We start from the raw sequence: 13,785 nt of genomic DNA, 5'->3' as shown, positions 1-13,785 counted from the left end.
CCCCCAATAGGATTTGAATAAACAAAACTGTAATGATCCATGCAGTCAAAAATTAACCAACGCCCGTCAAGGGGCAATTCCAACAACTATAGACCATTATCATTGACTTTCTGCCCCAAACCAAGGTCAAGTACACACACACAGCTTACTGTCTCCTATGCAGGGTGTTATTGGTCCAGGGAGACAGAGTAAGGGTTGATAAAAGAGAAAGGAGTGTTGCCCCCAGGTCACACGTGTCATCATAAGTGGACTACCAGGTGTGTCATCATCAGTGGACCACAAGAGCAGTTCAGCAGAGGAGCACAGCAGAGTCAGGTCACCTTGAGGTGTGAATTACAGAGGTGCACCACACGGGGTCTTCTGAGACACACACCCACACACACACACACACACACACAGGTGGCAGGTTTCTCTTCTGAGACACTTCCAGTCTCTGATCGAAGGGTCAAAGGTCAGCAGTACTGAACTGAAGCAAGTTTTTAGAGTCTAAATAAGATAGATACCAAGTTAATTCAACTTAAAGCATATTTTTCCCCCTCCACATTTAAACCTAGATTTAAACCCGAAAACAAAGTAATTAGTTGAATTCACATTTCATAAAAACTCTATCAAAAATCTACCAAAATTGGATGTTGGGTATGAAGTGTACTATGTAAATACATGAGTACACCATATACGACCTCAGCTATATCAAGGAGCCAAGCAACTGACAATACATCATAATGCTGATGTATTGATATTAATTCATAAAAGATACATACATAGAAATATGAAGAGTCATTTCTAGGAAATATTCACAATAATAACAGATTCCTCTTAAAGTGTGATTTCCATCAAAGATAATGTGATTGCAGTGGATGGTCAATGGGCATGGAGACAATTGGTTGTATTGTAATGCTGGTCGAGAGCTACTTGAGTTCCTCAATTAAAGTAGATCCTTCACTGTTAATTCACATGTAACATAGCTGCTAGCGGACCACTTGGCTGTGCTGTGAAGGGTCTGGGGGTTTAATAGAGGATTATAGTGCTGCGTGCTAAGAGACTGAACTCTCGGCCATGCCCCTTTACGGCTCTGCTCTCGGCCTACAGTATGTGGACTTCTGGATAAAGGTAGTGCTACAGTTTAGGGAACAGGGTTCCATTTGGGATGCAACCAATTCAACATAATTGACAACCTTATAGTCTTCCACACACAGTGTGCTCTGTGTAGGATCTCAGTGTAGCATCCTCTCTCTCCTCTCCCACTATTGTAGGATCTTCATTTTAGCCAGTTTGCTACAGCAGGCAAATAATCTTGCAGTAAAAGGAAATGAGAATTATTATGTGTATTATCATTACTGTAAATTGTTGTAGGGGTTGACACATTTTTCAAAAGGGAAAATCTCATCTGAAATTTCAAAGTGGAAATTACAAACTTCAGATGCTTTTTTAATCCTCAAATACAGTTCAGGTTTTACATGTATTGCATTGCAGGGAAGTTGTCTTGCAACAAGGTGATCAAATTAAGATCCTACATCTGTATATTTCCCAATAAATGGGAATGAAATGGCTGACAAAAATCATAAAGTAATTTGTGTTCAATGAAAGGACAGACTCACAATTGGACTGATATGCGTTCTTTGCTGATGTAATGTAATATTGCCTGACAAGACTCAAATGCAAGCAGTATTTCCCCATTCACTGATCTGTGTGTGGCAATCCCTTCTCCCACTGTGCTGACTGCTTGCTATGGCAGGGCTGGTCGCAACATCTACAGCATGTTATGATGATTTAATACTACTAACAATTAGGGCCGGGACGATACCAGTGTTGCAATACTTGTTAGTATTGTGGCAAGGAAACAAAGCACTAAATGGATTTAGCAGCACTAATGTTGGAAACAAACTTCATTAGCTATGTTGTCATTCAGAGTCACATGTATGCATATTCCAAGCTATAGCACACAATATTTTACATACAGCAAAGAGTTTGGTCTTCTTCGTGTTTTCATTTTTGCCATGGAAAAGATATTGCGGTACTTGAATCTTCACAGCTCCACTAACAAACAATGGTGAGAGGCTGGCCAAACATAGTGCACTATACAGGGAATAGAGTTCCATTTAGGATGCAGCACTGTCGGTGTCTCTCCCACTGCGCCAACTGCTTGGCATGTCAGGCCCTCTCGCCAGCCTGTTAAACAATGATGGTGTAGTTGTAATATGCCTGGCCTAAAACAGTGCACTATTTAGGGAACAAGGTGCCATTTAGGAGTCATTATGTCTGTGTCTGTCTGTCTGTCCCTCAGGAACAGAGCCTCCTCATTGCCCCCAGAGCCCCCCCACACACACACACACACCTGCCAGTCACTGACAGCCCTGTGTTGCAGCCATAGGAGCCACCCTGCTACCAGTGATGGGGCCAGAGAACATGCTGTTGTTCACACTAGCTGTCAGTCAACAGAGTATCATCAGCAGTCCCTCTGCTGGGAGCAAAACTACCCTAAAAGCATGTCAATTATCTGACTGGGTTTTATTGGAGCTGGCTTGATCAGAAGTAAGATGCAGAAAAAAAACACGCACACGCACACACACGCACCTAGGAAGGCACCGATAACTCCCAACTAAGCCGAATAATGAATACAATCCTATTTTAATTACATTTTGTAGCCATAGGTGACCATATTCATGTGTGAATGCCGCCCTCGCAGAGAGGCGTGCGCTGTATTATACCACTGAACACCTGCATCAACTGTTCTTCAGAGCGAGCACAGTGTTATCCGGGTCAAGGCGCGCCCCGCTCAGACAAGAGGCTTAGAGACGAGACAAGAGCTTTTAACACGAAATAAAACCGTCAAAGTTCAACGGTAATCCCCGTAGGTATGGATAAACCCGACAGTTTAACTGGAACAGTTTAACTGTCTGGAAAATAATAATCTAGGTTTAGTGGAGCGCAGACATGGAGAGAGCAAATATCCAGGTGTAGAATTAAACTAACATGAACCAATTCGTAACTATAAGACAATATAATCAAAGATCTCTTTACAGTCGACTGAAAAAGCCCTACCTTTTTTATGAAGCAAAAGACAAACTGAACCAAGGCTATACATTACAAAGACTACATTTTCATCCCAAAATCTGCAGCCAATATCATTATGTGAAAAGAAACCCTAATCAATTTGTAATATATCCTACCATGGAATATGTATATTGCGTTGCACTGAATTGATTTAAAAAAAACTTTTCCACAAATGTAAATTTAAGTAGTCCTAGGCCTATGCCTAAATTGACAAACCATTTCAGGGCGAGGAAAAGTTGAAAAGTGTCAAATGGCACTTGTCAAATTTGTCATTTCGAACTATTAGGCCTATGTGAATTCAGGTTTCATCATCAAGCCTACATCTTCATTGGTTTGAATGAACAAAACGGACTTTTAAAACATTTTTGCGTCCCACTGCAATGATGTGTTCAATTGGGACTCATTCTACCCGGCTGTTTTTTAAGACGCGTAAAACAACGGTCTTGAATATCAGAACCATGGACAGCTCCCGGTGCCGATAATGCTCCTTGACTCGTTTGATTGGAATTCAGAGGTGAAATTCTATGCGAGAAGAGGTCAAATAAAAAGGGGAAAATTATTTTAAGGTGCCTAATCTATTATACGATAATATTCCTTTATACAGAGAAATGTAATTTGGCCTATAAAATCTGTGATTTTATGTTTACAGCAAAGAAACATTTACGTAGCGGAAAATTACAGGTCATGCTTTGGTCTATATGTTGCATCTGAGATGTTGGTGTTCACATCCTACAAGATAGTCTAGCTGTATCCTTATCAAACAAAGCCCATATAAAATAAGCCCAGGTGTAACGCAAAATATAGATTACATTTAAATTCATTTTATTATGATTACTAAATTTTGCGAGATTTTTTAATTGTATAGGTCCTGAGCACACTCCAATTTTTATAATTCTGTGGAATTGATTAAAACCTCACTCTTAATAATGACATAAGACATCTTCCTGTAAATGTGTCAAAAATGGTAAAACCCTTTGTAGGCCTATCTATATGCTTACATTTAAGCATTGCCCAACGCGCCATGGAAGTTTTCAGACTCATTTGAGATAATGTGGTAAAATAATACCCCACGGACAACTAAAAATAACGACCTGTTTTTCTGAATTAAAATTAAAATTGGCTACGCAATTAAATCGTATTCCGTCAAGCCGAAAGAAAACAACCAGTAAATTAATTAGCTTGATTAGAATAATTTTAGTTTGAATAAATGTCGTTTTGCGTGAGGATTATGCAGATGAAATAATTCGATCCATTATTTAAATGTCAATAGGACAGTTGTAAGAGAAGCCAGTTTAAATTGGCGTATTTCGTGAAATCTAAAATGTGTCGGGGAAAAATGTCCTGTGGTAAGTTCAAAGGAAATAGACAGAAGCCTACCCATTGTGTGTGTGTGTGTGTGTGTGTGTGTGTGTGTGTGTGTGTGTGTGTGTGTGTGTGTGTGTGTGTGTGTGTGTGTGTGTGTGTGTGTGTGTGTGTGTGTGTGCGCGCTTGTGCGTGTGAGTGTGAGTGTTGCGAACTGTATATTACAAAACATTTGACTTACATTAATTTTAACACCGGACAGTATAGTTTGACACAGTGCTGCCGTAGACCTGATAGCAATAGCCTCTTAAATGAATAAATATTTATTTTGAGTTGCGTAGAGAGACTGAGTGAGTGAAGGGAGAGAATCCGCGCTCAATTCCAATCCGCGCTCAATTCCAGTAAGAATCAAAGGCGGATTCATTTAGGTGTATGATGTGGCATCTGCTAGTCTTAGTGTCAAGTTATCTGGGTTAGGGATAGGGAACAGAAGCTTAGGCAACACATTTTTGTGTGAAGACATTAGGCTACTCTCCTCAAGGTGTCTGTAGAATTCACACGAAAGCTGAACGAACGCGTGTGTGTTTATTTTATTTTTTTGCAAATGATAATATAGTCTACTTGGAAAGTGAATTTATTTGAAATATTTAAGTGGCATTCCTTTTTTTTATATCAGAGTCTTCCTGTTACTTTTTAACAAAACTTTGGTGCATGAGAAACCTGTGTTTTCTTTCCACTCAATGTCTTAGCATAAGTTAAATGTTATCACATTATGCTCGCTTTGAGATCAGCAAGATGGAGCTGGGTTGTCCGGGCCACGCACCAAACAACCCTCCTCCATGTTGTGTGTATTATGACTGCTATGAGTGGGATCATTGTTTATGTGGCGGACTGAAAGGAAAACGCGTTACTGGCAAAATCAAAAGTAGAAACTGAGAATTTGAATGGTTCCTCCAGGTTGACGTGTAGCCTTCAGACGCACCTGCCGGTCGTTTTTGGTTTGTTATGACGCCCCCATGAGACGGTTTGTTGGAACTGCAGCACAATCTTGTCCGTTTTCAGCTAGTGTGCGGGAAATAATGTTTTAATCTTACACTTTAAATGTGTTATTTCTTTCACACATGTGTTTAAAAAAATCATGAGTCAAATATGAAATACTTATTCAGTCTTATAACCAAATATATTCATTTTGAAAATTAATTGGACTAATTAGTCCTATTAATTGGACACCATAGACCACAGTTCTGAAATAGAAACGCATACAGTAATGTTAAATGTCTCAGTCATGATGATGTGCAATTTAAATTGTATTTCCCCCCAATACCCTGATACAGGACGACGGAATGTTTTTATGCAATGAACAGGACATGCCCCTGAAGTGAAGAGTTGTCTTCAATAGTTCTGTCAGTGATGTGCATTTCATAAGAAATCGTTTTTACACATGGGATTTTAGTAAAATGTGTCTTTGAAAGACCACAAAACACAGAGACAACAGTGAAACGACAAAATTATTTATAAACACAAACAAAACCACTACTCACCAGGTAAAACGCTGGAGTTAGGAGTAACACCGCACACCAACACGTCGCCTGCATTCTTCCTGGTCTCAAACTTCCACTAGTTTCCCTTCGCTGGCTCTTTGTCTGTGAAGACCATAAATCCACGCGTTATCCGCTTTTACACAACCGTCAAGACCCTCACCAGCCTAGGCGAAAATGAAATTATACACCCCATGACCACTGAAGCTTAGCCTACACTTTGAGACAGATATTGGACGAGATGGGGGAACAAATAACGATTACAAAGGAATTAATCCAGAGAGCAGGGCTGAAGCAATGTCATAGTTCAATGAAAGATGAAAATTCGATTCAGAGCAAACATAAGGGATCAGTCCTTGATTTGATTGTCTTGCTGCCTGCCGTGCGCGTGAGGCTCGCCTAGCAGTTCCTTACTGAAAAGGAGAACAGTTAAAAGTAGAGTCAGATAAATAACGGACGCTTTATAACCGCGCCTCTGGAAAACGCGTGCCTACAACACATCCGGGCTGAGAGAAACACCGTCGCTCTGTCCACACATAATATGAGAGAGAGAAGAGGAGGGAGGGGAGGAGAGGAACGAGGGAAATATAAAAAACGGGGCAAGATTGGTCCGAGACGCAAGGATCACAGAGTAGTCTTTAAACAGCCACTATAGCTCTACGGGAAAGCTGTTCATTTACTGACTGGCGGTAGAGTGGTGGGGTTGGTTGATAGAGATAAACGAGCCGACATTCACAGAGAGCCACAGTGCGTATACAGTATGACTCCAGGACAAACAAACTCACTAGGCTACAGCACCAGCTCCCTCCCTCAATATGTATGGGCAGATCACTGCCATATAAACCAGCACGGCTGGACAATGACATTGTTTTCTTGTAGGCTATAGGTTATGTGCAGAATTTTGACTAACCAAATGCTAATGCATACAAACATGGACCTACTGTATATTTAGTAACAGTCTAAAACATATAATTCAATTTAGCCGTGAAAGATGAGCCTACATTGACAGAAGTGCTAAATGTAGCCTTATTGAGGATGTTCAAGACCTTGGAAGGGTTAAAGCAGAACACTTTGATGTCACTCAAGTGGAAGGTAGGGCCAAAGAAGTAGGCTACTTGAGGGACTCTGGGGTCTTATTATGTGGATGGTCCATAGCTTGACTACCACAAGTGCAAAGTCAATTCATGTCTATGTGCACATGCATGTGCACGTTGCTATCATTGTGCGGTATCAAACTATATGTAAAAGCACTGTCAGAGCACAAGGTTCAAGGAGCGTGCACCACATGCTGAGTGTGTGATTGTTGCAGGTAGTATAGATAGATTCCTTTCAAATGCCATCCTGGAGAAAAAAAGAGGAGGGGAAGAGAGGAGAGGAAAAGACAGGGAGGGTAGTTCTGGTTGAATAAATCGCTGGTCCTCTCAGTGCTATAACATTGTGGTGGTCTGCTACTGTCACTATAACTCACCCCTGGGCCTGATGGATTCCTGTTCTGAATGGCTTAGGTAGCCTTCACAGGAGAGAGAGAGAGAGGGAGAGGGACTAGCCTTCACAGGAGAGAGAGAGAGAGGGAGAGGGACTAGCCTTCACAGGAGAGAGAGAGAGAGGGAGAGGGACTAGCCTTCACAGGAGAGAGAGAGAGAGGGAGAGGGACTAGCCTTCACAGGAGAGAGAGAGAGGGAGAGGGACTAGCCTTCACAGGAGAGAGAAAGAGAGGGAGAGGGACTAGCCTTCACAGGAGAGAGAAAGAGAGGGAGAGGGACTAGCCTTCACAGGAGAGAGAAAGAGAGGGAGAGGGACTAGCCTTCACAGGAGAGAGAGAGAGAGGGAGAGGGACTAGCCTTCACAGGAGAGAGAGAGAGAGGGAGAGGACTAGCCTTCACAGGAGAGAGAGAGAGAGGGAGAGGGACTAGCCTTCACAGGAGAGAGAAAGAGAGGGAGAGGGACTAGCCTTCACAGGAGAGAGAGAGAGAGGGAGAGGGACTAGCCTTCACAGGAGAGAGAGAGAGAGGGAGAGGGACTAGCCTTCACAGGAGAGAGAGAGAGAGGGAGAGGGACTAGCCTTCACAGGAGAGAGAGAGAGAGGGAGAGGGACTAGCCTTCACAGGAGAGAGAGAGAGAGGGAGAGGGACTAGCCTTCACAGGAGAGAGAGAGAGAGGGAGAGGGACTAGCCTTCACAGGAGAGAGAAAGAGAGGGAGAGGGACTAGCCTTCACAGGAGAGAGAAAGAGAGGGAGAGGGACTAGCCTTCACAGGAGAGAGAGAGAGAGGGAGAGGGACTAGCCTTCACAGGAGAGAGAAAGAGAGGGAGAGGGACTAGCCTTCACAGGAGAGAGAGAGAGAGGGAGAGGGACTAGCCTTCACAGGAGAGAGAAAGAGAGGGAGAGGGACTAGCCTTCACAGGAGAGAGAGAGAGAGGAGAGGGACTAGCCTTCACAGGAGAGAGAGAGAGAGGGAGAGGGACTAGCCTTCACAGGAGAGAGAGAGAGAGGGAGAGGGACTAGCCTTCACAGGAGAGAGAGAGAGGGGAGAGGGACTAGCCTTCACAGGAGAGAGAAAGAGAGGGAGAGGGACTAGCCTTCACAGGAGAGAGAAAGAGAGGGAGAGGGACTAGCCTTCACAGGAGAGAGAGAGAGAGGGAGAGGGACTAGCCTTCACAGGAGAGAGAGAGAGAGGGAGAGGGACTAGCCTTCACAACAGCTGCAGCAGCACCAGACCCAGGGGGATAAATCTTTAGAGGCCTGCCATGATGCTGAATCCCAGCCTGGGGTCTGCTGCTACCCTGATACCCCTCATTCTGGAAGTACAGGACTGGTGCCCAAGAACCAGAGGCCCTACCAAGCGACAAAAGTGCTGGTTTAGGATCAGTTCTTACCTTTTAGTTCACAATGAATATGACTACTCATGTGGACTCTAAAACTCTTAATATATGCAGACCCGGGTTTGAGGTTTCAATACTAGCGATTCATCAGGAAGTGAAGTGGAATAAAAAAAATGGGGAATTGGCCAATGTTTTCTTGGAGGATAATTTGCAGCATATGCTCCCGATGTGATTTATTGACACAAATACACAACGCATAGGACCTTCGCCAGGTCCTTGGCAATAGTCGCTCTGCCATGTTTCAGAGCCTAAAACATTTTTGAAAGAGAATAATGTCGGGGCTCAAGGATTTTCAAGGGCAAAACAGCATTACAGAGCATCAAATCAAATTGTATTTGTCACATACACATGGTTAGTAGATGTTAATGCGAGTGTAGTGAAATGCTTGTATCATATTGAAGAGTTACAACTGAACTAGTCAATTTTGCAACATCAGAGATATGAGAGAGAGAGAGAGAGAATCCATTGAAAGGCGCTATGTGAACTAAACACTGAGCTGCAACTTTCTCTTCCTCTTGATCACCCCCCCCCCCCACTTCTCTTTCTCTCTCTCACTCCAAGAGACACCCTAAGTTAAAGGGATAATCAGGGGTTGGTGCTAATTTTCCCTGGCACACCTTTGGTGCCCATTCACTGCAGTGCAGAGCAACGGGCAATGAATTACAAACTAGTCACTTCCCTAATAGTCCTACCCAGGATGGAGGGCGGGACAGGGGACGGTGAGAAAGGAAGGGGAAGGGGATGGAAAGAGGACTAATGAAGGGGAGAGGGAGAGAAAAGAAGGGGGCTGTGGAATGAGCTGAGTGACGTTGGCAGTACATATAGGAGACCGAGCCTGATCCGTCCGGTACTATGAATACGCCCAGCTGGCATGGCTCATTGCCCGATCGTCAGGGCAGATGTTGGGAGCAGAGGAGAGGGGAGCAGGCCCCTTAGCTTCAGGCCTAACCATGATGTGGTGGTGGCAGGGATCTGTGGCTGCCATGTCTATGCCATCCTGCCAGCCATCTGGCATCTGAAGTGCCCACTCCACTCCTCTCTGACTAGACACCCAGAGAGGGACAGACAAGTCTAACATGAGTTTTTACCCCTGACCAGAATGGATGGGTGGTGGGTAGTGGGAGGGTGCCTGGTGGGTTGTTATGGTGGGAGGGTGGGCGCATCGATCTGCCATGTGTGGGTACAAAGCGCGGACTTCCTGGAGCTTGTGGCGGAGGCTGCCAATGTATTTTATGTGGATGTGCGGTCAGGCGGGCAGGCGGGCGGGAACGTGCAGGCGGCGGGCGGATGGACGGAGGGATCTTGGAGATGACAGAGACAAATGCGGGATCAGAATGACGGTCACAGGATGCAGCTGGCAGCCATCACCATCGAGTACTTCCTCCTCATCACAATTAGACCCACTGTGTGTTACTGTGTGCGTGTGTGTGTGTCTGACTGACTGCAGCCTGCAGGCTCTTGGAGCCAGAGGAGAAAGACAGGAGGAGAAATGGAAGAGAGGAAGAACTATGTTTGAATGCTTGTCATTCTGTGGATGAAGTCTTGCAGATGCACTCCAAATTCTCTAAATGAAGGGAGAAGTGGGACAATTAGGGAAATGTTTCTAGTTTAAGCGTTCACAAAAATGGGAAATAAAAGGTTCTCAGCTGACAAAAAACACACGAGGAGCTAAATTCTGCTCCCCAAAGTATGTCAGTCCAGGCTATTTATCTTCCAGACATCGTCAGCAGGAGCATCTGGCAGTGGCCTCTCTACTGGTTACATCACTGATGTCTTGAAAAACAGACACAGACAATTCAGCTAGTACTTATCTAGTACTTATCTAGTACTTAGAGAGTACTCATATAGTACATGGTTTTGTCTGTTGGATATTTAAAGTGATGCCAGGCATTCATCACCAGGCCTCGGCAGACATAAATAACTTTCCTGGAAGCAACTGGCAAGTGTCTTCACTGACATTTTCAACTTCTCCCTGACCAAGTCTGTAATTACCTACATCTACACCATCATCATAAAAACTTTAGATCCACTCCAATTCACATACCGCCCCAAAAGATCCACAGATGACACAATCTCAATCGCACTCCACACTGCCCTTTCCCACCTGGACAAAAGGAACACCTATGTGAGAATGCTGTTCATTGACTACAGTTCAGCGTTGAACACCATAGTGCCACAAAGCTCATCACTAAGCTAAGGACCCTGAAACGAAACACCTCCCTCTGCAACTGGATCCTGGACTTCCTGACGGGCCGCCCTCAGGTGGTAAGGGTAGGCAACAACACATCTGCCACGCTGATCCTCAACACGGGGGCCCCTCAGGGGTGCATGCTTAGTCCCCTCCTGTACTCCCTGTTCACCCATGACTCCAACACCATCATTAAGTTTGCTGATGACACAACAGCGGTGGGCCTGAACACTGACAACGATAAGACAGCCTATAGGGAGGTCTTCAGAGACTTGCCAGGACAACAACCTCTCCCTCAACGTGAGCAAGACAAAGGAGCTGATCGTGGACTGCAGGAAAAGGAGGGCCGAACAGGCCCCATTAACATCGACGGCATGTCAACACCTTTTCACCCTCAGGAGACTGAAAAGATTTGGCATGGGTCCCCAGATTCTCAAAAAGTTCTACAGCTGCACTATTGAGAGCTTCCTGACTGGTTGCATCACCACCTCGTATGGTAACTGCTGGGCATCCGACCGTAAGGCGCTACAGAGGATAGTGAGTACGGCCCAATACATCACCGGGGCCAAGCTTCCAGGACCTATATGCTAGTTGATGTCAGAGGAAGGACCAAAACATTGTCAAAGAGTCCAGTCAACCAAGTCATAGACTGTTCTCTCTGCTCCCGCACGGCAAGCGGTACCGCAGCGCCAAGTCTAGGTCCAAAAGGCTCCTTAACAGTTTCTACCCCCAAGCCATAAAACTGCTGAACAATCAATCAAATGGCCACCCGGACTGTTTACATTGAACCCCCCGTTTGTTTTTACACTGCTGCTACTCACTGTTTATTATCTATGCACAGTCACTCTACCCCTACCTACATGTACAAATGACCTCTAACCTGTACCCCCGCACATGGACAATAAACTTAATGTAAAAAATCAAAAGTAACACTATAAAATAACAATATTAGACACTATATACAGGTGGTATATACACACATTTTATAGTGTTACTTTTGATTTAATTTTTTACATTAAGTGTATTTGGTAAATATTTTCTTAACTCTATTTCTTCAACTACATTGTTGGTTAAGGACTTGTAAGTAAAGCATTTCACGGTTGTATTTGGCGCATGTGACAAATAATATTTTGATTTGTCTTCTATGAAGCAGAGAGAGAGAGAGAGACAGAGACAGAGACAGAGAGAGAGAGAGAGAGAGAGAGAGAGAGAGAGAGAGAGAGAGAGAGAGAGAGAGAGAGAGAGAGAGAGAGAGAGAGAGAGAGAGAGAGAGAGAGAGAGATAGATAGATAGATAGATAGATAGATAGATAGATAGATAGATAGATAGATAGATAGATAGATAGATAGATAGATAGATAGATAGATAGATAGATAGATAGATAGATAGAGATAGATTGAGAAATTGAGAAATTGAGAGACAGAGCGATATATGCCAAAATGATCAAGTGCTTCAAATTTCCTCTCTCTCTTCATCAAATTTTCCTGGATCTTCATAACTCAGAGGTCGAAACAAGAAGTGGTATCACAACAGAAGTTAATTGATTAAGTTGATTAAGGAGCACGCACACACACACACACACACACACACACACACACACACACACACACACACACACACACACACACACACACACACACACACACACACACACACACACACACACACACACACACACACACACACACACACACACACACACACACACACACACACACACACAGATGGAGACATGATCATGAGAGGAGCTGAATGGCCGGTAGTACCAAGGCCACACAGACAAACTGTGGTTAGTCTCCCTGATCAATGATTACAATTGTGACAGTGTGATGACTCTGGTTGATTAAGACCGAAACATGACTTTAACAAGCAGAGGAGAGGACAATCAACTGATTCAGTGGAGGAATGTAATTTACTGTAAACCAGGGCCTGGTCAAATATAGTCCACTAAACAAGTAATAGGCTACTGTTAGGGACACTTACTAAATTATGTGTAATTTACATAGAAACAACATGGTAACAATATCTACAAGACCATTACGTAGGAATAACCTGTAAATGTAAACCACAATCCTGTCATGACTGGCCTGGAAAACCATTCCCAGAAAGGCATCAAATCGGTACCAGTGGTGCTCTCTCATGGGAGCTTTATGTTCCACCTAGGAACAAATATGATTAAGTAATCCCTGTCAAAATGTGTTTGTTTAAACTAGAGATATGTTTAGTTTTGTTGCATGGGCTGCGCCTCAATCCAGCCTGGTACCAGTTAAGAAAATCTGTTATGTATGAATCTGTTATGAAATGCATTTCTATGGGCTAATAGCAGTAAGGCCAAATTCAATGTTTTATCTAATATTTTTTATATATATTTTTCAAAAGCAAAAAGCAAAATGATCCTTGGCATGATCATTTTCAAACAATCCGCCCCAGCTTAGATTTAAAGATTAAGAAACATCTTCACACTATCGCCCAGGCCAGAGAGAGTGTGATTTTAAATGTACAGTAGAATAGCTCCAGTTCCTCAGACTTCACTAAAGCCCCTTCTGTCCTCTGACGTCTGTGTGTGTGTGTGTGGATAGCTCATTCTGACCTACGTGTGTCCTGGGTCTGAGTTTCTCACAGATTCTGCCGTCTTCAGCTGAATGTTTCTATCTATATTTTCTTCTGCGCTGGACCTAGCTGGAGAGAATCTTAAGTAATAGTGTTCTAGCTCCATCTAGTGGTATAGACTGATATTACAACATATTCGCTTTTTAATACGGGTGCATACTGCATGATGAGAGCCTTGTCATAGAGGCTAATGACACAATTATTTTGTTTTT

The 13,785-nt window shown here is 43.6% G+C and overlaps 1 protein-coding gene across 1 annotated transcript in view; it reads right to left on the bottom strand.

Annotated features, from left to right (window-relative positions):
- Nucleotides 1–6,559, bottom strand: part of LOC112229604 (neurexophilin-1-like) — a 50,601-nt gene extending 44,042 nt beyond the window's left edge. Inside the window, exon 1 of the mRNA XM_024395536.1 lies at nt 5,898–6,559. Coding sequence (XP_024251304.1) covers nt 5,898–5,951 — 54 coding nt within the window. The 5' untranslated portion in view covers nt 5,952–6,559. The remainder of the gene's footprint in view (nt 1–5,897) is intronic.
- Nucleotides 6,560–13,785: the final 7,226 nt, after the last annotated feature.

Source organism: Oncorhynchus tshawytscha, unplaced genomic scaffold (assembly GCF_018296145.1).
Source record: "Oncorhynchus tshawytscha isolate Ot180627B unplaced genomic scaffold, Otsh_v2.0 Un_scaffold_1528_pilon_pilon, whole genome shotgun sequence".
Lineage (NCBI taxonomy): Eukaryota > Metazoa > Chordata > Actinopteri > Salmoniformes > Salmonidae > Oncorhynchus > Oncorhynchus tshawytscha.
The sequence above is the reverse complement of the archived record's forward strand: the minus strand, read 5'-3'. Positions and strand labels throughout refer to the sequence as shown.